Below are 26,116 nucleotides of genomic sequence, written 5' to 3'. Positions count from 1 at the left end.
ATTTGCCTTTTTAGAGAGCGAGAGTCTTACTTGCCACGCTGACTTGATGCGCTACATGTAAACCATATTCTTTGTTGTATTTTCCTGTCAAAATAATGGAGTTCATTTAGAATTATTCAGTTTTTAAAAAAAAGCAGAAGATATGCCGGTCAGGGTTGCCAGGTTTTTGCAACAAAACCCATCCAATTGCTACTCAAAACTAGCCCAAAACTAGCCCAATCGCATTTCGAAGGGGTTCCCCTGGTAAAATTTGCCTTTTTAGGGGCTAAATATCATGTTATTGGGGGCACTTAAACCCACAGACATGAAAAACAACCCACAGTAACAGTGTTAAAGTAGCCCAATTCCGCGGGAAAATCGCAGACTTGGCAACACTGAAGCAGGTTTCTCCTGTCGTGGACTGAGCTAATGCGCAAGCGCAATCTCATTGGCTGGTGCTCATCTATTACTGTGCCTGTTTTGATTTCAGCAAATCAGTGTGAGCGAAGTTGACAACGTGATTAATATTCATGAATCCAGCAGCTCATTAATCCTTACTGAGTTGTTTATTGTTAGTATAGTAGTAGAATTAATTGAAGTTATATATTTTAATAATAATTACTATTATCTATTTTTTACAGAAACCCTGAATGTGTCACGGTTCATTAATGCACCGTCTCCTGCTGGTTTGTTGTGACGTCATGTTAATTGTTTCATGTGGGTGTTACCGCTGATCGGCTGATCAGCGGCAGGTGCAGCTCGTTACAGCAGCCTATTTAATGCCCGGTCTTTCGTCTCTTGTTTGTCAGATCATTGTGTGAGGTCCGCGTGGTGTTTGTCTGTTCGAGATTCAGCGTTCCTGCTTCATGCTCTGTTTCCTGTTTGGTCATCTCTGGATTAATGCTATCAGTACGGATACCTCACCTTCACCAACTCCACCAACGCACTCAAGGGGATTGTTAATTCATCACTATCTCCACCAACGCACTCAATGGAATTGTCAGGTCTTCACCACTTCCATCATCGCACTCAAGGGAATCTACTCACCTGTCTGTGCTGCCACCGAAGTCCCTGCGTCATTCTCCAAGAGCCAGTCATCATCACATATTCTTAATAAACATCATTATTACTTGCAGTTGCCTCCTGTCCTTTATCACGCCGTGACAGAATGACCAACAATATCTTAAGCATTATACTAGTCCTAAGCTCAGTTAAAAGAACTAATATGCATTCATAAAAAGTTTAAAGAAAAAGTTTTAGTTCTAATTACTATAGTTCTATCATTAAATAGTGCTTAATTACAGTATAATATCATAATATAATGCTTGATTGACTGATTAAGGAGCTAAGATTTAAGAAGCTGTGCCATTTTACAAAGATAAGCTGAATTTACTAGCCAATGGCGATTTTATTGCCAAGGTCTGCGTAGAGGGTTGCTATGATTACCTGTAAACTTTCAATACTTAAAGCCTTTTTGTTTATCACTTATGATTGTCCCCCCCCCCCCCATTATTTTAAATTTGCTTGTATGTTTTGAACCTATATTTACTTTTAATTCCTAACAATAATTAATTAATTATATATTAAGTAATATATTAACTAATTAACATAATTGTTTTAAAAAGTAGCCTGCTTATATAATTTAATAAAAATGCACAAAATAAATTTGATATACAGTAATTGTGATGGATTGTGATGCATCGTGATATCGAATTGAATCAAATCATTGACATGATAATCATAATCGAATTGAATCATGACCAGTGGGATTCACACCCCTAGAACAAACGTGACAAATAATAATAATAAAATGTCTGGTTAAAAAAATTATATATCAGCAATTGTATCATGTCATTGGATATTTAAACCAGCCGATCACTCTACCACTAGTATGCATCAGTTATAGTAGTGTTGAACAAGAGTGAGTGAACCATGTAGTCAGCTTTTATGATCCAGATAGGGATCGAACTAGGGTCTGTGGTGTGTATATCCTTGGCACTAACCACTGCTCCACTGAAGCCGGTCAAACCCAGATGCAGAGGAAATAACCAAGAGGCTCAGAGTCTGACTCTTAAAGTTCTTTACTCAAAATAAAAACACTTAAAAAAAAAATGGAGTCTTAGAGGCATTTAACTGGAACTTGCCACAGGGGAACTCAAGAAGGCACTTCAAAAATCCTTGGCAGCATCATTCTCAAACAGACTTTAGGACTGAACAAAAACAATAGAAAGTGAGGCATTTAAATAAGGTTGGCAATTAGGAGAGATTCAATACAGGTGTGCTACAAGTCTCTAATAAAGAGGTGATCTGGGGTTGAAAGTACGCCATCCAGTGATGAAACCAGGGAATCTCAGGCAGGACATAACAGAACCCCCTCATTTAGGAATGGCTCCTAACGTTCCCAATGGCTTGGGTCAAGTGGAGCTGAATGAACTCCTTAATAAGACTCTTGTCCAGTATGTGGCGAGCAGGGACCCAAGACCGCTCCTCTGGCCCAAATCCCTCCCAGTCCACAAGGAATTGACGTTTTCCACGAACCAGCCGAGTGTCCTGTAGCCGCCAGGCAGTGTATGCCAGCTGGCCATCAATGATGCATGGTGCTGGGGGTGGCCTGGTGGCAGGAAACAGAGGGCTGTATTTAACAGGCTTTAAACGTGAGCCATGGAAGGTGGGATGAACACATAAGGACTTGGGTAGCAGAAGACGGTAGGAAACAGGATTTACTTTCCTTATAACCTTGAATGGTTCTATGAACCTGGGAGCCAGAGTTGAACCAGATGTTGGGCAGCTGGGACTCCCACCTCAGACTCCTGCTCAGAAAACAAAGGAGGTTGAAACCCATATTGACACTCAAAAGGTGACATACCCGTTGAGGAATGGCGAAGAGTATTGTGTGTGAATTCTGCCCAAATTAGGATGAAACCCCGATGACAGACTGGGTGTAGCTCCAATCAGCTGGCAGAAGGCTTTCCAGAACCTGGATGCAAACTGGGGGAAAACCATGCAACCTAAAAACATGCTGTAAAACAATCTCAGCAGTTTGTGGAGCTGAAGAAAGTTTTGGGAGTGGTACAAGGTGGCAAGCCTTTGAAAATCTATCCACCACTACCAAGATCACTTTGTTACCTTGTGAAGGTGGTAGGCCCGTTACAAAGTCCATAGAAATATGTGACCATGGCCGAGCAGGAACAGGGAGGGGTAGCAGGAGACCTTGTTGGCGGGATCTGGAATCCTTATGCTGAGCACAAATGGAGCAGGCAGCAACATCCCTGTTCAAAGGCTTGCCCAGGGACTACAGATGAAATTTAGCTTGTAGCTAATTCTGGTATGGCTGAGTGCCATACACTGTCCCTGTTAAATAAACAAATAAATAAATAATAAATAAATAAACATAGGCTCTGATGTCCTCAGCCATCTTAGGCCACCAGAAACATCTGCTAATGAATTCTAGGGTCCTACTAGCTCCTGGGTGGCATGCAATTGATGAGTAATCGCCCCACTGCAAAACATCAGAGCGCACTGCTTTAGGTACAAAGAGACGGCCTGGAGGCCCATTACCTGGGTCAGCCTCCTGCTGCTGTGCCTCTCTGACAATGGACTCTATTCCCCATCTGAATGGTGCCACAATCTTGGAGGAGGGGATGATCCTTACTGGGCTTGAAATCATGTTGGGTGGGTCAAACTGCCTGGAGAGAGCATCAGGCTTTTGATTCTTTGAACCTGGTCGATAGGAAAGAACAAAATCAAAGCGGTTAAAGCAAAGCCCATAGGGCCTGGCGAGAGTTAAGGCTCTTGGCTTCTTTGATATAGGCTAGATTCTTGTGATCTGTCCATACAACAAAGGAGTGTTTGTCTCCCTCCAACCAGCGCCTCCATTCCTCCAATGCTAGTTTGACTGCTAATAACTCCCCATTACCAATGTCATAATTTCTTTCCGCAGATGAGAGCTTGTGTGAAAAGAAAGCACATGGATGCAACCTGTTGTCTCTTATGCCACGCTGGGAAAGTACAGCCCCTACTCCTACCTCAGAAGCATTCACCTCCACTATGAAGGGTAACTCAGGGTCTGGGATGGTAAGTATGGGTGCTGAGGTGAATCTGTCTTTCAGTTTGCAGAAAGCCTTTTCAGCCTCTTCTGTCCACTGGAAACCCTTAACACTCTTCCTAGTAAGAGCCGTAAGTGGAGCAGCAGTTGCACTGAAATTTCGAATGAACTTTCGATAGAAGTTGGAAAAGCCAAGAAAACGTTGAACCTGCTTGGCGGAGGTGGGCTGAGGCTGAGCCAAATACTGCAGGAGCATTTACCAAACCAAAAGGCATAACTTGATACTCATAATGGCCAGTGGGTGTATTAAACGCAATCTTCCATTCATCACCAGTACGGATGCGGACCAGATGATATGCGTTGCGAAGGTCCAGTTTAGTAAATATAGTAGCCCCCTGGAGCAACTCAAAGGCAGAAGACATCAATGGAAGAGGATAACGGTTCTTTTTGGTGATCTTATTGAGACCCCTGTAATCTATACAAGGTCGGAGCCCACCGACTTTCTTAGCAACAAAAAAGAATCCAGCTCCAGCTGGTGATGTTGAGGGGCGAATAAAGCCAGATGCCAGAGACTCCTGTATGTAATCCTCCATGGCCTTCCTCTCTGGTGCTGAAAGGGAAAACAATCTCCCTCTTGGTGGGCACGTTCCAGGCAACAAGTCGATGGAACAATCATACGGTCTGTGCGGTGGCAAGGACAAGGCTTTCTCTTTACTAAATACCTCTAACAGGTCCGCTTAGTCTAGGGGAACATGTGAAAACTCTGGAGAAGTCCTGGGTAACTGTAGAGCAGTCATTAACCACCCCGGGGTAGCCTGAAGTAACTCGGGAGAAACAGAAATACCAAGAGATGTTACTAGAGGGCCAGTCTATCTGGGGATTATGAAGGACTAGCCAAGGGAAACCCAGGATTAAAGGGAATTCAGGTGACTTGATTACATAAAACTGTATAGTTTCTAGGTGACCCCCAATCCGGAGATATAAAGGAATAGAGCGCAGACTCACCTCTCCAGACCCCAAAGGCCTCCCATCTAGTGCCGTGATAATCAGACGGTCATCAAGGTTGGTGAGAGGCACTTTGAGATGTCTGGCGACTTCCAAATCCATAAAGTTACCAGCTGCCCCAGAGTCTATGAAGGCCTTTAGCAGATGTGACTGATCATTCCATAAAAGATGAGTATTCAAGAGAGCACCAGAAGATATTGAGTGGGAAGAGGTTGCTTCTCTCGTCACAGTCGTCCCTTCCCTGGACGAGAGTTGGCTTTTCCCAAAAGAATTGGGCAGGAAGCTCGAAAGTGGCCAGACTCACCACAGTACAGGCAGCATCTCTCATTCATACTGCGGTCTTGCCGGGTATGCCGTGACCGGCCCAGCTGCATGGGTTCCTCAGTGCATGTTACATATGAGACAGGGAGTTCAGGAGACATGAGGGATGCCAAGGAATTTTGACTGGGAACATTTCTAGAAGTTTCAGTGCGCTCTCTACGCCCCTTTCTAAGGCGATTGTCTAGTCTAATGGCCATATCAATCAGGGATTCTAAGTCTGTCGCAGGGTCCCGGGATGCCAATTCGTCCTTAATTTCATCAGATAGTGCCAGAGTGAATGCCACAGTTAGTGCCTCTTGATTCCAGCCACTCTCCATAGCTAGGGTTCGAAATTCCACAGCTAGTTCAGCAACACTTTGAGAACCCTGAGTCAACTGAAGTAGGTCGGCTAGCAGCCTCAGGTGCTGGTGGAGCCTGGGGTTGAGACTCAGCTTCCCACTGTGGGTTTGAAAGAAACTGAAGATGTTGTAGGATCTCTGTGATCGCCTGACCCAGTTTTGAAACCACCACCTCTTGTTGTGCAAGGACTTGTTCATGTCGTTCCATGGTGGCTGCCTGTCTTGAAACAGCAGCAAGGATGCACTCTGCATTTGATAAAGGTTGAGTTTCCTCTGCTGGGCTTGTATCCATGGTTCAGTCCTACTGTTATGATCCAGCACTTAAAAAATCCTTGGCAGCATCATTCTCAAACAGACTTTAGGACTGAACAAAAACAATAGACAGTGAGGCATTTAAATAAGGTTGGCAATTAGGAGAGATTCAATATAGGTGTGCTACAAGTCTCTAATAAAGAGGTGATCTGGGGTTGAAAGTACGCCATCCAGTGGTGAAACCAGGGAATCTCAGACAGAACATAATAGTAAGAGCTGCAAATGAATCGCTCGCAATAAGTTGTCTCAAAAAAGACAAAAAGACAAGCCAGTTTCTCCTGGACATTTGTTGAATTACACCATGTGACACACAGATGCAAGTGTCAAATCATTTGAAAACTATTTCAAATATATATGTCAAATATATGTACTTTTACTTTTTTGATCTGAATTTCTGTTCATCTAAAAGTACAACTTATGTCAGCTGCAAGCGATTTATAGCAAAGTAGATATTTCTGCATGGCTCTCAGTGGGTAGGACTGCTCTACATTTTTTTACAGCAAAGCAAGGAGGAAACATTATGTAACATTACGTAAAAAGTAGAGTGGGACATGCCCTAAACAAATCAAGATGAAGAAGAACCTACTACTTTCTAGCATATTAGGATGTGTTGTCAGGTACAATGCAAAGCTGAGCATGCATCCTACTTTACTTTAAACAGATTCTACCTGAAAAAAGGTATAAAAGTCAGCCAGAAAATGAATGAAGGTTGAAGAAATTTTAACAACGTAAACTTCAGCTGTGTTCATAGAGCATTTTAAGTTGCTGTAATATTTTTGATCCCATTTAATATCTTTTGATATATAAGTGTTTCTCTTTTTCTGCACTACTTCTGGTCTACATGCTCCTTGGTGCTCAATGAAACAAATGGCAAATAGGAAAGACAGTCATTATGTAAAGTATATATGCCCTGTATAAAAAGATTGCAAGCACTCAAAGAAAAGGCTCAAATAAGAAAGCATCCAGAAAGTCAATAGTAGCATGAAAGTAATATTAATGTGTCATTTTAATGAGCCACTGATTGATGAATTTAATCCTGAATTGATTCTTTCCCTCTTTATCATGACAGTACCAACCTAAATGGCCTACTTTCACACTTTTTCTCTCCCCCCAAAAATAACACAGTGGTCTATCATTTAGCAAAAAAAAAAAATATTTAAAAAATAAAAATCAGTTAAATGACGCTTGCACATCATAAAAGCTTATGATTCTGTAAGGCTGTATTATACAACACAATATATTAAAATGTGAGAACACGTTTTAGTAGTATTAGACTTTAGTCCATATGTGCTAAATCTTGCTTGCAATAGACTAGGACTTGTTATTTGATTAAAAAATAAAATGATTTGCTGGGTGATTGCTTTTTTGGTTGATTTCAGCTGGCTTCAGTCTCCTGGGTTATTTTGTGTCGAGTAGTTTATTTGTAGTTGTACCTTCTGGGGTAGTCTGAATCTGTCACTGAAACAATGCAATACACAAAGTCGATCAAACAGGCTCATCACTGGTTATTTCTTCTCCCATCTTGAGGGATAATGTCCTCAGGGGAATCTTCTAGAAATTAAGTTTTGCATTCTGTTGTGTTCCTATCAAGTAATTACTAAAGAAAACACTCTGTAGTTTCACAGTAAATGTTTTCTTTTGCTTTTTGCCAGAATGGCTACTACAACACAAACAGAGGTAGAAAGTCTAGGTTCAGAAAGTAAAAGTCCTCCTCAGTATTTTGTTCCAATCACCTGGATTTGCTAATTAGCACAGTTTTTCAGCCAGGAGGTAGAACTAATTAGTGAAATCAGCTGACTGAGTTCATGAGTGGAATAAACATATGGTAGGACTTTTACTTTCTGTCCACAGTCACACACTTTCTGTGCTTCATTGATTATAATGGAAGCAATCTAGTATGGACACTTCCACTAGCTTGATGGGAGGTGAATTTTAAATGTCTTAGACAAAGACAACACAAAGTAAAGCTGTTTTTTCTTTTTTCTTTGTCATTTCTTTGCAAACATGCAAAGCTTAATAACTTACTAAATCCATTTTCACAAAGCCCTATGAACTCAAGCTGCTCCTGTTGCCCCTACCACTTCCTACATTAAAAAAAAAAAAAACTTTTTAAGACAGAACTGACTTTTGTATGGCATTCATTACTTTAATATTCACCAGAAACATTCAGAATAAAATTTATTCTAAATTTATGAAAAAAAATAAAAATAAATAAAGATATTTTGTTGACAAAATACATAATATCACAAAGCTCATGTAAATAAGGTAAAATTAAGAGCTAATAAAAGCCCCTGGATGAAGTCAATGTATCAGTCTACCACGTGATGACTATATCATCACCAAAATGTAACCAACATAACCTCTTGCATTTTGTCCCATAACAAATGCACTTCAGAAATACAAAATGAATGCAGCCAGAGAAACTAATGTTAGAAAGGATCAAGAGCCCAACTAAAACAAGCACTGACCTCCAATATGGTGACATCCAATTATTTATTATTCATTACGTTTTACGCTTTACAAAGAAGTAGTATTTCAGAAAAAAAGAAATGCTAAAATAGCAGTTTAAAATGTTTAATGAAAATTTCCATACATGTTTTTGCACTTTATTTATATATTTTATTTTTAATTTATGATTTTCGTTTGGCAGCCATTACTGACAGTCACTTGATTTATTTATTTATTTATTTTTCCCATCTATATTGATTTTAATTGTCAGTCTATGTACATATCCAGACTGATGTACAGCAGTTTCACATAAATTATCTAGGCTGTGGTGGCATAAAAAATCTTGCATGTTGTGTTTTAGGCCAAAGCTTTGACAAAACATCTGGCAATCAAATTAAAATTGAAATCAAAAGTGCACTTATCATATAATTTCCAACTTTTTTATGGACAGATTATTTCCATTGTGTGTGTGCAGTTCCCTTTCGAGTGGAACTCTATGTTGCCTCATGGTGTTGATGCTATGGGAATGCATCCATTGTGACCCAGTGTCTGTGTTATCACGTCTTCAGATTCTTGGTTTCAGCAAGACCTATGTATGTTTGGTGTGTGTGTGTGTGTGTGTGTGTGTGTGTGTGTGTGTGTGTGTGTGTGTGTGTGTGTGTGTGTGTGTGTGTGTGTGTGTGTGTATGTGTGTGTGTCTGTGTGTTTGAAAAGAGTAGGAGTTTAGAAAAAAGTTTTGAAGATGTGTGTTGACATGCACTCACTTTATTACAAATGAATACATGCAACATGCCTCTTTAAGAGCTGACTGTGTGCACTAGGAGAGCATAACAATGAAAGGGATCCACTCTTGTTTGCTCTCTTCTTGAGGGAAGAAAGTCACATCACTGCACCTCGCAGACCAGATCCCACATTTGCCAAGGTGTCACATGGTTCATGGTCACAGTTTGAGCGAACAAGCGTTTCCCATTCTTACTCTGGTTGTGTGCAAACAGATCCCGAGTTGTTAACACGTAAGGATCATGTGGCAGGCCTGGAAGTTTTATTTATTTATTTAATTATTTGATTATTATTACTGTTTTATTATTATTATTATTTGGGTTTGAATTGGGATATGATACTAACTGCATCTAGCTCGGAGGAGTTAGCTAGTTTGATGTTTCCATACATAGTGAAACACATTCAATCTATTGATTAAATATGTTGTTAGAGTTTTAGATGTTGGTAAGTCTAGAGACATAAGTCTCTCCTTACATTTATTTTTTAATTATTTATTTAGCAGATGCTTTTATCCAAAGTGACTTACAATTAAAATACAAAAAGTGATTCATCGCAAAGAGGCAAAAGCACAAGAATTGCTCATAACAAAGTTTCAGACATCATTCAAATTAGAACAAAAGACGAAACAGGGAGGGATCAAGTAAAATTAAAACAAATTTGTTGTTAAAATGTACTCAAATGTTGATTGAAATTTCAGGTGTCGCTTAAATATTCTCAGGGATTTGGCATTCTGGATGGGAGTGGGAAAATCATTCCATCAGTAAGGATCAGTGAACAAAAATGTTCTGGAAAGTGATTTTGTGCTTTTCTGTGCCAGTACCACGAGGTGTCACTCACTTACAGATCTAAGGCTTCTGAAGGATATGTAGACTCGAAAGAGGAATTGGTAGAATGTGGAGCTCGTGGCTGTTCTGTATGCAAGCATCAATGACTTGAACTTGATATGAGCTGCAACCTGTAGCCAGTACAGGGAAAAAAAAGAGAGGTGTGATGTGGGTCATTTTAGGCTTGTTGCAGACCAGTCATGTTGCTGCATTCTAAATCATTCGTAGAGGTTTGCAGCAGTTCAGCCTAGAATTGACAAGGGCCTGGACACTGACATTGTGCAGCATGTTCCACTAGGAAGGGCCTGATCTTTCAATCAAACTGTCTTTGCAATGTGGTCTTTGAAGGTCAGCTGGTAATCAAAGATTACTCTGAGATTTCTGACCAAACATGAAAGGGTAATTGTTGATTAACCTAGCTGGATAGTGATATGCTGTAGAGTCGGAGTGGCATGGAAGGTAAGAAGCTCAGTCTTTGCCAGGTTGAGCTGCAGGTGATGTTCCTTCATCCATGCGGAGATGTCCACCAGGCAGCCTGAGAGCCATGCACCTAGCGTTGGGTCATCTGGTTGAAATTAAAGGTAGAGCTGTGTGTCATCAGGATAGCAATGGTAAGAGAAACCATGTGCTTGTATTATGGATCCCAGTGATGTAGTGTACATGGAGAAGAGGAGGGGTCCAAGAACTGATCCCTGAGGGACCCCCATGACCAGTTGATGTGCTTAGGATACCTCCCCTCACCAGGCAACCCTGAAAGACCAACCTGTGAGATAAGGTTCAAACCAGTGAAGTGGAGTTCCTGTGATGCCTAGTGATGACAGAAGAATCTGATGATTCACAGATGAATCCAAACGAATGAGAATTGATTTTTTGGAATTAGCTTTTGCAATCTGCAGGGCTTCAGTGACCAACAGTAATACAGTCTCAGTTGAATAGACACTTTTGAAACCTGATTTGTTAACATCCGGCTGGTTTTTCTGAGAAAAAAATAATGATACTTGGTTGAAAACAACTCGTTTAAGTGTATTTGCTATGAATGGAAGGAGAGAGACAGGTCTGTCAGTAGCAGTAGAAATTCCCATCAAATTTTCCACCAGTTCTCCGCACAGCACCTCTGCCAGAGCATAGCATCCGTCCCTCTTTGGAGGGTATCATGATGCAATAGGTCGTTACGACAGTTTATCCCTTTGAATTAAGGCCTTTTCAATTTCACATTTCAAGCCCCACTGCCATGGCATTCAGCGGCCTAAGGGAATAATGTGTTACAACACAATATTGTGTGCTTGTTTTCCCTAGATGCCCTCAACCAGTAAGAGGCTCACGACTAGATCATCACGACTAGATACTCAGCTCTATTTCAATTCAATTCAATTCAATTCATAGTTTACACCAATTCACAAAACTGCAAAACTCTTGCCATTTGATAATACCTAGATTATCAAAAAAACAGTGGGTGGTAGATCATTTTTCCTATTTAGCGCCCAAACTCTGAAACAGTCTTCCATGTCAACAAATGACTGCATTCACACTGAGAGCAGAAGTAGTGCATGAGCATCAAGCAGGAGTGTCACGTGAGCAGCAATGAAGTGATGGTTTCGGCACAGAGTCTATTTTTGCTGCGCTGCTCATGCTCAATTATAGTGACAACACAGGAAAAGTGTGTTTTAAGAAGAAGTGGAGTATGTCAGAAAAGAAATTGAAGAATCAGAAATATGTATAGAAGATTTACCCATTTAAAACAGTTTATTATTATTTAGTTTGTGTGAAAGTATAATAATAAAAATAAAAACAATAACAGCATGTTTCTATATCAAAGTATGACTTTGCAAAGTGCTATATAAATAAAGGTGACTTGAATTGACTTGTCTTTAGTCTTAGCTAAACTGGGATTCGTCTGCCCTTCGGACAGATGTGGTGTAATTTATTTCTTGAGGATTTATATATAAGGATGTATATATAAACATTACAGTATAACATTTCTGTAATCTATATACCAGTCAACAGTTTTTGAACAGTAAGATTTTTAATATTTTATAAAGAAGTCTCTTCTGCTCACCAAGCCTTCATTTATTTGATCCAAAGTACAGCAAAAGTAGTAATGTTGTGAAATATTTTTACTGTTTAAAATAACTGCTTTATATTTGAATATATTTTAAAATGTAATTAACTGCTGTGATCAAAGCTGAATTTTCAGCATCATTACGCCAGTCTTCAGTGTCACATCCTTCAGAAATCATTCTGATATGCTGATATTCTGCTCAAGAAACTATTTTTTAATTATTATTATTATTATTTAAAACAGTTGAGTAAATTTTTTTTCATGATTCTTTGATGAACAGAAAGATCCAAAGATCAGCATTTATGTGAAATAAAAAGCTTTTTGTAACAATACACTAGAGTCTTTATATTTTTTATTTTTCGCAAAAGAAATGATAGAAATTAATACTTTTATTTAGCAAGTATGTTTTAAATTGATCAAAAGTGATGATAAAGACATTTATAATGTTACAAAAGATTTCTATTTCAGATAAATGCTGTTTTTCTGAACTTTCTATTTATCTAAGAAACGTGAAAAATTATACTCAGATGTTTTCAACGCCATCATAATAATAAATGTTTTTTTGAGCAGCAAATCAGAATATCAAAATTATTTCTGATATCAGAATTATTTCATGTGACTGGAGTAATGATGCTAAAAATGTAGCTTTGAAATTTTTAAATATATTCAAAGAGAAAACAGTTTTTTTAAATACTAAAAATATTTCAAAATTGTACTGTTTTGCTGTACTTTGGATCAAATAAATGCAGGGTTGGTGAACTGAAGAGACTTAAAAAAAAAAAAAAACATTAACAATTTTACTGTTCAAAAACTTTTGACTGGTAGTATATAGGCAACTTATTTTTTTCTCTAATTTCTAGCTTTTAATTGGCTTAGAAATAATAATAATAATAATAATAATAACAATTATAATGATTTGTTAATGTTTATATACTACAAACACTTTTTTATCAGATAATAAGGCAGAATAGTTTCTATACTGTAATAAATGCTATTTCAATTAGCACTGCATTGTTCATATACTTTATTTATTACCTGGAGATGACTTGAAAAACACAAATAAACCATATATTGTCGCAATCGTATGTTTAATGTCTTCATGTTTCCAAAAGTTTCTGTTTTTCTGTGAAAATAACTGTTTTCATACAGCAATAGCTGGACGCTTTTGTCCATTTCCTGGTTCAACTTTCTGCGCAAGAGCACCCTCCGGCTTCAAGTATGAATGAAACACACACTGCATGAGTGTTTAGCGCTCCGCAATGTACATCTCGCCTTATTCTGGGTCCGAATAAAATATCAGGTCATGCGCAGACTATCATGTCTCTTTGAGTTTAAATCTATATTTATTCACACCAGCTCTTGAAAACCTCTATGTGAACAAACTTGCCCGAAAAAATTTACGTCACATTAAAAGTTGGGGGGGGGGGGGCCCATCCCCCGCGTAATCTACGCCCCTAAAAAGACCCCTGCATTAAGATCTAGTCGTGGCCTGAAGGATAAAGAGTTGGACTTGTAACCCGAAGGTCGCGGCAGGGATTGTAGGTGGGGAGAGTGAATAACCAGCGCTCTCTCCACCTTCAATACCACAACTGAGGCGAGACCCCTGAGACCCCCAACTGCTCCCCGGGCGCTGCAGCATTGGCTGCCCACTGTTCCAGGTGTGTGTTCACTACTGTGTGTGTGCACTTGGATGGGTTAAATGCAGAGCACAAATTCCAAGTATGGGTCACCATACTTGGCCACGTCACTTCACTAACACTGGGCTTCTTTAAATGCAAGAAAATGTCCTGTCTAAATGACTCCTTACTTATTCTGCCAGCTGTCTTTAAATGTGGCATTTGGCATGATGCATTCAATTTAGTTGTACCTGGGGCTCAGGGTCAAAAAATGGATGTTTTTGGATTCAAGACAGTGAAATTCATGTTTATAGTGTTGTTCTATGATATCTGGAAGTTGAAAGTCAAAACCTATCATGTGGTTTTAAATAAGTACTGTGCAGATTTCTTGACCACAAATATGTCCGAACAAGAAGGAATTGCCTTAAAAAGTGACATACCAGTATGGCTTAATCATTTTGGGCAGTGGGTGGCAAATGTTGTCAGTTAATAACTGTCTAACCAACAGACTGAATGTGGTCCATGTAACTGATCCTACTAGAGTGTAGAGTCAGCATCAACCTGAATGGGAGGTCAGGGAGGCCTCATTAGTCAGTCATTAGTGCACCTCTTGAGGACATGGTTGTAAGGTTTACCTGCACAGCTCTTACAAGCTGGCATCCATTACATTCACATTCCGTTCAGGAGGTTTTTTATTTGTTTGTTTTTCTTTTTGTCTTACTTTCCTTTTTTTGTCATAAAGGTATGTCCCTCATGAAGCATCTGTGCTTGAGTCATTGCTTTCTCCTTTACGTATCCCATGGCAGTAAGTAGCAAAGCAGGTAATTTTTTTAAGTGCATAAACAACAGCAGAAGTGTGATTTACAAGAATAACACATGGAACAATAAGTACTATATTACTATTTGTAATATTACCAAGTGAGTTTTCACCAAAATACTGTTAAACTTGATTTGTTTTGTTTGTTTGTTTGTTTATGCGGTCCTGAATACATATGATTAGTTGCAATTATTTTTGCTCTCCATGAACCTAACACAAGAGTGTCTGATCTTCACGATTATGCTGTAACACAAGTTTTAACTGTAGCAGTAACATTCAGACTTGCTATGCAAATTTTTAATTCTGACATCAAAGTCAAACATGATGATTTTAATGTCTGCACTCTCCAGAGGTCACATTTGTTGGCCACATTCATCATCATGTCTCATTTCAGAAAAGCAGCCATTATAAATTGATAAAACTGTTATTCCTTGTGGGGTATAATTAGTTTGGAATGTAATGTAATGATTGCTTGGGTAAGAATGGGCTTGGACCTTGGGTAAGAGCTAAGCATTCTGTTTTTATAGAGTACATTTATACGACAACAATGTACTTTAAACTAAAAGGTTTGTATTTTGAAACATTTCAAGTACAGACAATCACCACTGTCAAAATGATCCCCGTTTCTGCAAAAATGATTAAAACGCTCTGTTATGCATACCAGGCCAGTAATTTGTGATGTCACTTTGTAAAGAAACACTATGCGCCTGCGCACATACCTGTAGTCTGAACAGATGTGCATGACATCACTATTTTCACAAATTCATGTTTTTGTAGTTCACATTGAAAAACTGTATTATTATAAAAAAATTGCACATAGAAACCTAATTTCAAAGTTAGTGTTTTTAGGCCCAAAAATGCTGCTGTCGTATGACTGAATGGCCATAACTCATATGAAGTTTTACATGTTTGATTGAAAATGGTGTCGTGTAAATGGCTCCACAGTTTAAGGTGATTTTCTCTTTGCCAATAGGGTTGGAGCTCTGCTTTAGAGTCTGATCAAACTTTTCCTCTGTTTCTGGTGTGAACTCCCCTTGATTGTGACAACATAACTGCCCTCTTCATCACATGTGGTCTCATATCAGATGGAGGATAACCTGATTAAATTCCACTCCAATCTTACTTTAACCTTCATCCTGAAAAGTGACATTAACAGAGTACAATAGGTTCTTAATCACCACTATCTTCCCGTAACAAAAGGCCATTTGGGACACATGTATTGTATGTCCAACTTTATTCCTAACAAATAAGCACTTTATGCCTAACAAATGATATCTTAAAATTTGATCAAAATATGCAATATTTTAGAACAGCCTTTGCAAAAAGGAGCATACCAACTGTATTAAGCTTTTAATGTATTTTTCAGTTTTGGTGCAGTCTTTATTCTCTCCTTCTTTTTCAGAATGTTATCAACATCTTATCAGAACCAGGCAAACACTCATTATATTTAAATGAGAAACCTCAGATTTTTTATTTACATCTTCCACAGATACATTTTATTAAAGGTGCTGTGATAAGTAATGGATTTGGAGAAACTGTTTTAGATCACTTGCTCACCTGTTGCTCATCTGTAGTGAATGGGTGCTGTGAGAGTCTGAACAGCTGATAAAAACATTACAATAATCCACAAGAAATCACCAAGACTCTAGTCGATCAGTTAACCTGAAGTGTGAAGTGAAAAGCTGCATGTTTGAAAGTATCAAACTTCCATAAGCAACTATTGCCCATAGAGAAGTTAACAACAATACAAGGCTAAGACAGGTTGAGTTTCCTGAGGTCACACCCGGCCAGGTTAATCGTTCCAATGTACTCCTGTAATTTCAACACCCAAGGGTCGAGAGCTAACAGGTGAACTGATGTCAGAGAGCTTGAGTGTGATGCGGTCAAGGGCTCTCCGAAAGATCTGTTTACGTAGCGTGTGTTACGCAGGTTATAAAGCCTTGCAAATTTGGACAGCGAGACCCAGCCAGCAGCCTCACAAATATCTGCAATGGACACACCAATGGGCCATGCCCATGGACCATGCAATACCTTATGCTAAAACAATTTTTAATACATATCCACCTTATGTTTCAACGCTGAAGCCATTTTCTGTTGATGTGCAAGACTTCCTGTTTATTAACCACTGTAGGGAAATAACAAGAAGAATAACAAAGTGCAGTAAACTGTAAAACTGTTTGCACTACAAACCAATGTGTTTATAATTAAGATAATAAATTAAAATAATATGGTAAGACACACCAGTTTGCAATATCAAGCAGCAAAAAAAAGCTGTTTTGTAAAGCTAAAAATAGCTGGAAGCAAATAATACCGGAAGCCAGAACCATTAAATTTACAAATGGCCCACTCTAATGGGGAAAATAAGGTGGTTTTTTTTTTTTTCTTATTGATCCTTGTAAATAAAAAATGAAAATGCATTCCTTGTTGTGTTTTGTTAACAAAATAGCCATGTAGAAATTCAGTATGAATAAGCCAAAGGCACATTCTCCTAGCAAAAACACTGGTTCCATGAATGGATAATGGACAATTTGGAGAGCAAAATAAATGTAACCTCATTGACTTGCCAGATGAGTGTGTCCTCAGAAAGAGAGAGCTGAGCACTTCACTATTTGAACAGCTCTGGCACAAACCGACTAATGCACTGGATCTTAAGCATCACAAGCAGATTTTTTGGTCAAAGTACTCCTTTTGGGAGCAGAATGATCGTCTATTAAAGGATTAGTTCACCCCAAAATATTAATTCTTTCATTTATTGGCCCTAATATCATTCTCTATGCCACTTTTTTTCTTCCGAATGGAGAATTAATGGAGACTGAGGATTTCTAGATTTAGAAAGAATAAAAAAAGCACCATAAAAGTAGTCAATATTATGATTTGGATTCTGTTTTGCAAGCCTTCTAAAGTTAGACAATAGCTTTCAGCAAGTAATAATAAAAAATTGTGTTATCCCTGATAAACTTGTCCTCAAGTGAACGGGCAGAACAATGATAATATTTTCTCATTAAATCTCATCATGACAGCTATTAAGGTAGGTCTCATTTCAAGATTTGTTGTGAATATCAGCTTAAATGTGATGCTGTTCATCAAACAAACCTATCTTATGCTTTAAGATGACTTATATACAGTATATACAGTAGCGTTTGACCACTGTTACACACAACACTAATGGTGCTTTTTGTCCTTTTGGAACTTGACAGCCACAGTCCTCATTTACTTTCATTATACTGAAATGAGTAGCCAACATATTCACCAGAATGTCTATAGTGGAAATGAGTAAATAATGGGGAAATAACTGTTCTTTCAGTAACAACACTGGTCTAAATATTATACTCAAAAGCCTTGCATTATTTCATTAGATTGTTATGATGCAGTGCCAGAGATAATGAAACACTTTCTTTTTTTAAGATTTTTCCATTTTTGCCATTAATTTGATGAGACGGTGTAGAGAGGACAGAAAGCGATCTGGGAGAGAGAGAGGGCGATGGGATCAGGAAAGGTCAGTGAGCGCAGGACTCTGAACGACTTTGCCTACAAGGCTATTGGCGCCAGCTAAATACTTTCTTAACATTAGTAAAATCTAAAATACTTCTTGTGATGTGAAGAAAAAAAACTCCTTATAGGAGGCACACACGGCATCACAGTTTTAAGGGGCGTAACATTTCCGTCACAAGCTTGAGGCATTCTGCAAATCATAAAACACTGGATAATTGACCAATCAGAGCACATCTTGCTTTTCAGAATGATGAGCTTTGTAAAAATCGACATGTTTCAGAAAGGTGGGGCATAGAGGAGCAACAATAACGTACATTATGTGGAAAATAATGTTTTTGTTTTTTTAAGCTTAAACCATATAAACACATTGCATTACACCAAATAAACAAAATAATGTTCTTTTTAGCAGCATCATATGACCCCTTTAAAAATTCAGCTTAAGAACAGCAGCTTTGTGAAGACAGGTCTCCTGTTTTGTAGTGTAGCTTTTACTGAGATCCTCACTGATAACTCTCTTTTTCTCCTGGTTCACTGATAATTATTGCTGTGATGGAAAAAATATAGTACAATGTGTCCAACCCAAACAGCCTTTTAACAAGCACCTATTTGAAGTTTGTATGGACTTTACCATACTTTACCATACTCTCTTACCCAAACATTCAAATGGCATATATTATCTTAAAAATTTGAATGGAGAATAAACATAGAAACAGTGACGCTTTTAGATGTGATGAAACCCACTCAACCACTAAGGTTTTAGCACCAACACTAAGAGTAGCCAGCCATGCAAAACCACTCAAAAGAGAACACTCTCTGTGGTAAAAGACGCCATGAAATCAAAATGGGAATTTTATGGCTTTTAATCTTGTCTTGTTCGCTTTGAGGCCATCAGTGTTCCAACGTACAATAAAAATTGATAAAACAAACATACAGCATTTCACATTTTATGCTGCCATACATTTTAGTTTTATAGTATGCAACTAGCAGCAGCAAGTAGCAAATAAGGGTTCGATTAGGATATGATGTAAACTAAAGCCTATAGTATGCAGTGTTCTTCAATTCTAGTCCTGGAGGACCAGTGCCCAGCTGAAGCCTTTTCATGAAATTTCATGCAAACTGGTCACAACATGGATTCTATTTAAAGTACTTAGAATATTATTGTAAAGTTCTGTAAACAGCACACAAACACGTGCTTTCATTCACTGGAAAACATTTGTCTAAAATACCATTTTCTGCCATGTTTTAAAAGCAAAATCACACTTATGCTGTGGGGTTAAATTAAATAATTTAATTAAATAACAAATGCTGTCCTGACAGAGTCATTCATTTCTCTCTATTTCCTGTGTATACCCCTAGTGACAATGTAAATGCTACCTTTCACATTTGTCTTTTTGGAGCATGAATATGTCTCTTGCTGAGTTTTAATTTTGGAAAAGCCTGACAGAAAACAAATCCTGTTTATGTCTCATTTGCACTTTAACAAATGCCAAGTTAGATTTCATACACTATAAATTAATTTAAGGATCCTTTAAAAAAGCACTGGGAGCTAGTAAATGAGAAACAGACTGGCAACCCTGCAAGAACAGATCATGGCTTACTGTATACCTGGTGAATCCAGAAATAAAAAATAAAAAAATAAATAAAAGATTTGACTGATACATATACAATAAAAAGAAAAACAACAAAAATGACTATAATAGCTGTTGATAAGTAATAAATTTTTTAAAGGTTAAGATCTAGCTTAGTTCCAAATAGAGTTGAGGTACTTGGACTCAAACTTAGACTCGGACTACAAATATGAACAAACTCTGACTTAGACGCTCTCGGATGGACTTGTATTCAAACTCAACACAGACTTGGATATTTTGGACTCAGTACAGTCGAATCCATGTTATGTGTAACATGAAAGATGAAAAATAAGTAACGACATAAAATTAAGATCACAAGACATCAATAAATGTCCCTCAATTAAACTCACTTGGTTAAAGAATTGGACTCAGACTTGACAAGATGGACACAACACTAGTTCCAAACACTCTAAACAATATATTACTATTACAATAACTCAAATATTAGTCACATGGTTCTGGCAACCAAGATGGCAGCATATAGTTGCATGAGTTTTAAGCCCACTAATGAACATAATTTATTTAAACACATTTACTCTACACTTTTTACCAAAACCAGTGTCCCTGCACTGCAGGGATGCAAATGTCATCAATTAAAGAAACAAAAACTGACTTGAAAAACAGTGTGAAAGCTGATAGAAAAAAAAAAATGGATGAAGCAAAAGGTGCCTCTCCAACGTGATAGATTGTCAACCTATGCCTAGTCAATCATGCAACACAGGTGTGCAACACAACAAACGTTTGGACGCCCTGTGGATTCACATTGATTATCTAAAGAAAAAAAAAGAAAAAAAGAAAGTTGCAGAACAATGTCAGATTGATTACACTGAGAGAAGCAGTGTCCAGAATATGCTGTCCTAAATGGATGATGTGTACACTGGCATATTCTTGCAGACCCATTATTCAATTCTGTTAATGGAACAAAATGTAATTTCCTGAAAATGCAAACCGCTTTTTCTCAATTCGCAACTAAGGGAACAAAAACATAATACAAAGTTCAGCAAAGGGCAAGTGTATAGTGTGGGCATAGTATGTAAATGGTCTTGTAAAACTGAGCTTGTTTGGCTACATAGTTGGCAAGGCACCTTACCTTGGTTTTATGATTTCACATTGTTGATCCTTACTGATGTTTGTTTTGGGTTTTCCCCCTTTTTAATAAGAGAATGCTGCATATTGTATCCTGTATTATTTGAAATGATCAGTTACTAGGACATGTATAATGAACAGCAAATTCTACGGCATTCCAGGGCCCCTTTCTGACTCTCAATGTGGAGAAAGGTTTGCTGCATTTTTATCGGATATTGGTGGACTAACAAACAAATATCCATCAGATAAGGCTGCTAGGACAACGGGAAGATCCCCTTTAGAGAGCAAGAAGAGAAGACCCCTAGTAACAGAGCTGGAAAGGTCAGGACTTTTCATTGGTCTTCTAAGGAACTAACTGTCCTTCACCCATTATGAAACATATTCCTAAGGTTTAGGTTAGGACCACCATAAAAATTACTTGGGAACTCTGGATGCACCACTCAGTTATAAAACAAAGAGGGGCCACAAAGATCTATCCAAATACATTCATATGTTTGGGAATCTAAAAATCAATAAAAAATGCAACACATCAACATCATACTTGATCAGAGAAATAAGTATTCCTGTTGACAGCTATGTGAAGTTTAACAGTCTATACTTTTTCTATCATGATTATTTTTACCTGCTTTCAAAGGTATTCTGGTGGTTGTTTGGGAATTGAACAATGCGCAGGTGAAACCTTGAAGACATTGTTCTAATGGCATGCTTTAGATTACAGTTTTTTTCAACTGCTTACACACAAAATCTTTACTTGTCACACAATTTCTGAAATCTGACACTCAAATAGCAGAACCAAACACCAAATCTGCAAAACCACACACTTTCTCAGCCTTTGACTCAGTTTTCAATTTCATAAAACACTTTTTGCAAAGCACAACACACAATTCTCTATGTAACACACAAAAATCTAACAGGAATTAATATCATGGCAAATGTGTTTGCAAATGTTTGCTTTTGAGATGTGTTTGTGATATTTTGAATGAATTCATTCATTCATCAATAAATATAAGTCATTCATCATTCATTTTGTGCAATTCCAATACTTGTATTTACATTTACAAAAAAAAAAAAAGGGGGGGGGGGGCAGAGTTTTAAAAATGTAAGCAGTTGAAAAAACTGTAGTATACAAATGAGTTTCACATGGGGAAAGAAGATGGCAACAACTCTAATGCCAGCAGCTAATCACAACACTGAAATAGAAAACCCCTGGCTGCAATCTCCTCCTCATTAGAAAAGGATAAATGTGCTCTTTCGAAAGACTCAGGTCTGTAAGGGGAGCAACATTATAAATAAGTTCTGTGTTGATCAAGTGTGAGTTTCTGGCCCAGAGAAGCAGAAGACATCTGTAGACACATTTGCAACCAGGTTAAGCTCCGGTGAGCAAACCTTCAGGTCTACTTTCATCTGCGTGTTCCAGATTGCTTTATTCCAGTGCTTCATTTTCAAGGCTGCTGGAACAGATTCTGGCTTGTTTCCCACTGTCCTGTTAGTCAGAACAACCAGTGGAAGATGTCAATGGTGGAATGGTTTTTAACATCAACCTTAGTTTATGGGAAATTATTTTATAGATGTCTAAATATGCAATATTTAATCAGTAATAAATAGGATCATGATAAATTCCAGGATCATGAAATCTGATACAGCAAGGTGGTAAAAATTTGCTTCTTCCAACTTCGTCTGTTGAGTAAAGTTAAGCCTTTTCTTACAAGGCACGATTTGGAAAAAGCTTTACATGCCTTTATTAGTTCAAGGCTTGATTATTGCAATGCTCTTTATGTCAGTCTGAGTCAAACATCTCTTTCCCGTTTGCAACTTGTACAAAATGCTGCTGCTCGCTTTTACTCCGGTTCTAGCTACTCTCCACTAGCTTCCAGTGCGTTTTAGGATTGATTTCAAGATTTAATTGTTTGTTTTTAAAGCTCTGAATGGGCTAGTACCTGAGTACCTGTCTGAGCTTTTAACCCTGGGTGGACAAAATTGGCGGTTGCGGTCTTCTGATCAACGCACTTTACAGGTCCCAAAGTCGAAGCATAAACAGTGGGGTGATAGGGCCTTTGCTGTTGCTGGCCCTAAGCTTTGGAACAAGCTCCCCCCTGACATGCGTACTGAAACAGACGTTGTACTTTTTAAAGCCAAACTTAAAACTTATTTGTTTAAATTGGCATTTTATATGTAGTAGCGGTGTTTTATGTTTTATAATTCTGTTTTCCTTTCCTTTACTTTTATTTGAATATTGTGTTTTGAATGATGTGTTATTTGTATCTGATGTGAAGCACTTTGGACACCTTGTGGCTGCTGTAAAGGGCTATAGAACTAAAGTTTGATTTGATTTGATTTGATTTGATCTGATTTGAATAATAATAATAATAATAATAATAATAATAATAATAATAATAATAATAATAATAATAATAATAATAATAATAATAAGCAGATGCATTTTGTATTCCAAAAAGAAAAGAAAAAAAATCATTACAGGTTTGAAATTACATGAGGTTGTAATTTTGGGGTGAACTATTCCTTTAAATATATCCTTTAATATGCTTTCTAGGTCTTCAAAAAAATAAAAATAATAATAAAATAATTTAAAAAACGTTTTTACTATGGACGTCATTTCTCGCGATTAGCATTCAGAAGGCGTGCCATCTCCTGACTGAAAAATCTGGGCCAGGTCATAGAATTGCTGACAGGCAGCAGATGTTGTGCTTGGAGGCCAGCTTTTCTAGTCATAAACTCATATTGTAAAGACAATGCATTTCACTGGATTCCTGTTGCAGCAGACAACACCTGGCAGGTACAAAATAATCAAGTGCCAGAAAAGCAGAAAAGAAAATAGATATTTAACAAATGTGCTACTGTTTACTATGTTGGGTTACACATGACGAATGCCACAATCAAACCTGAATATCAATACACCACAGTGATAACTTAAAGAAAATTAGAGTGGCACTTGCCACAAAGCTAGAGTGACAGGTTGTCAGGGTATTGTTTTGCAGTTGCTAGGGTGGTTTGAGTAGGTGTTGCTAGTTTGTTCTAGGTAGTTGCTAGGTGGTTGCTAGCTGGCTCAAGTCACATCATTTTTTTAAATCCTCAAGGTATCATTCATGTCCATAACACAAAGGTTGCAGGATGAGTCATGAGTAGTAATAGTGATGTTTCCTTTAGTAAACACTACTGGCAATCATCATCAACATCAGGCAGCCAGGCACTTTATTCAACCCTGAAACTCTTGCCTTTTTCTGATCTTTCTAGGTAATATGTTATATTTCTGTGTAATGTTTCTTTATTCAAGACAGAATTATGTTCCAAGTTCTAACTGTATAAATAAGAATGACCGAAGGCCAGATTTCCTCTAGTCTAAGACATCACATTGATTCCCCCTGTGACTAAAGCACAGATACATGAATGCACATCCAAATTTTCTTTTTCATATTGCAACATCAAAATACATTCCAGGAAGCATGCATGCATTGCTTAGGTTCATCTGAACATTTATCTGCCACTATTTCAATCAAACAATGGAATAAACTGAAAAGCACATCTGATTATATTTCTGTGAGCAGGCAGTACTGTTCTAGGGACTGAAAATTATTTAGCATGGCAGAAGCCATTTACCAAAAGATTAATGAATGATTTTGATTTTGAATGAATACAGTAAGTCTCAGGCGTTATTTCATAAAAACCTCACCCAAACCATCTCATTTTATTATTGCCAACATATTATAACAGTAGGTCATCATAATAGGACATCAGATCTTGCTATAGTAACACAGCCTTAATATAAAAATAATAATAATAAAGGTTGCTTATGTATATTCTATCAGACATCCTTAAATTAAGAACCCCAAATAACCTGTTTGCACACAAAGCACAAGGCTGTCTCTTGCTATAGACAGAATTTCTCATCTAATTCTCTCTGCAGGTTATGTTGGTGCTTGCCTTTGTACTGTGCATTTCAAGAAATCTCCTTGGTAACACTTACTTGAAGCCTGTATGTGGGCACTATAATGATTTCATAATCTTATAATATAAATTGTAATCCTTTAGATGGCTACATGTTTAAAAATAATTTTAATCTATGTTAAAACACTTCCCATTTCATTTTTAACTACATTATTATACAATTATTTACAATAATTTTACAAAGCTTATAAGGTGCATTGTAAAGTATTATCAATGAATTAAGAATGCTTTAAAAGCCATTAAAGTATATACAATCTGCAAGTAAAGTGTTACCCTCTTTTACCCTCTTCATTGCCTTGGTTATTCAAGATACATTTGATAAACGATCAAAACTTTGTATCACCCGATCAATCGGATATACGTAAAGAAAAGTCCTACACCTCAATATCAAAATAATTATGCTGCTGTATTTATAAGCAATTTTAATATTATTATTTATTTACAATTACACCGGTTTAACTGGATGGGTCTCTTGGTTATTTAAGCCACTCTTCCACTACCGCGTCATATTTTTCACTATAGATTGCACATCTTGCATATGACTGCATTATAATGTGCACGCATATGAATGCATGTTTTGCGAATGCAGGTAGCCTACTTACACAAAAACTCCGAAGAGCAGCACTCTTATGGCAATCTCCAGCGCCAAATCACGCACGTATTTCCTTCGGTCTGGGGGAGACATCTTCATGTTGTTCACACAATCGAATTTTGACTGAAAGAAACCAAAAGCACAAACCAGAGAAGTCGGTGGTAGTCCACTATTGTCCTAAATACGCAACACTTTGGCGTCTGGCAGCTACAGTCTTTTGTACAGTCGCTTTGTGTTCATTTGGAAAATACCCTTTACCGCTGAAATGCCCCTTGTAGCACTACAGTTGTAGTTTGTACAGTACGCGAGTTCTGTTCCTTTTGAAGGTGCAGAAGAAGAATGTAGTGCGATGAGTGAACGCTGACGCGTCTGTGAGCTGGACCGAACCAGACAACAGCATCTAAGCCAGGTGATGCTCACTGGAAAGTGTCTGAGATGAAGTGCGCTCTCCCCCCGCCCGACCCCCCTCTCCTTAAGATTTACATTATGGCTATGCGGCCAGATAACGAGTTTTCCGTTTCACTCCTTTGGATCTATTTTGCATTTGAGTCTCTGGACTGTTAGTGCACCATGGTAGGATCTGTGGTAATACCATTCTGTAGTAACGATTTCGGATGGCAATAGCTTGCAGCTAAAGTATTACCATATCTGTGATAATAAATGTTCTGAAATCATTTTCAGTGCTCCGCATTTATCCTTTCAAACTAATGCATAATATTGCTCATTATCTAGAGCTAATGTATACATTGCATCAAATTATGCATTAAAATATGCATTCATACACACAAAATAAAAAGTAGAACTCTTATTG

At 37.8% G+C, this 26,116-nt stretch overlaps 1 protein-coding gene across 1 annotated transcript in view; it reads right to left on the bottom strand.

Annotated features, from left to right (window-relative positions):
• Positions 1-25,832, bottom strand: part of plpp4 (phospholipid phosphatase 4) — a 192,668-nt gene extending 166,836 nt beyond the window's left edge. Inside the window, exon 1 of the mRNA XM_042736114.1 lies at positions 25,316-25,832. Coding sequence (XP_042592048.1) covers positions 25,316-25,404 — 89 coding nt within the window. The 5' untranslated portion in view covers positions 25,405-25,832. The remainder of the gene's footprint in view (positions 1-25,315) is intronic.
• Positions 25,833-26,116: the final 284 nt, after the last annotated feature.

Source organism: Cyprinus carpio, chromosome B13, assembly GCF_018340385.1.
Source record: "Cyprinus carpio isolate SPL01 chromosome B13, ASM1834038v1, whole genome shotgun sequence".
Taxonomy (NCBI): Eukaryota; Metazoa; Chordata; class Actinopteri; order Cypriniformes; family Cyprinidae; genus Cyprinus; species Cyprinus carpio.
The sequence above is the reverse complement of the archived record's forward strand: the minus strand, read 5'-3'. Positions and strand labels throughout refer to the sequence as shown.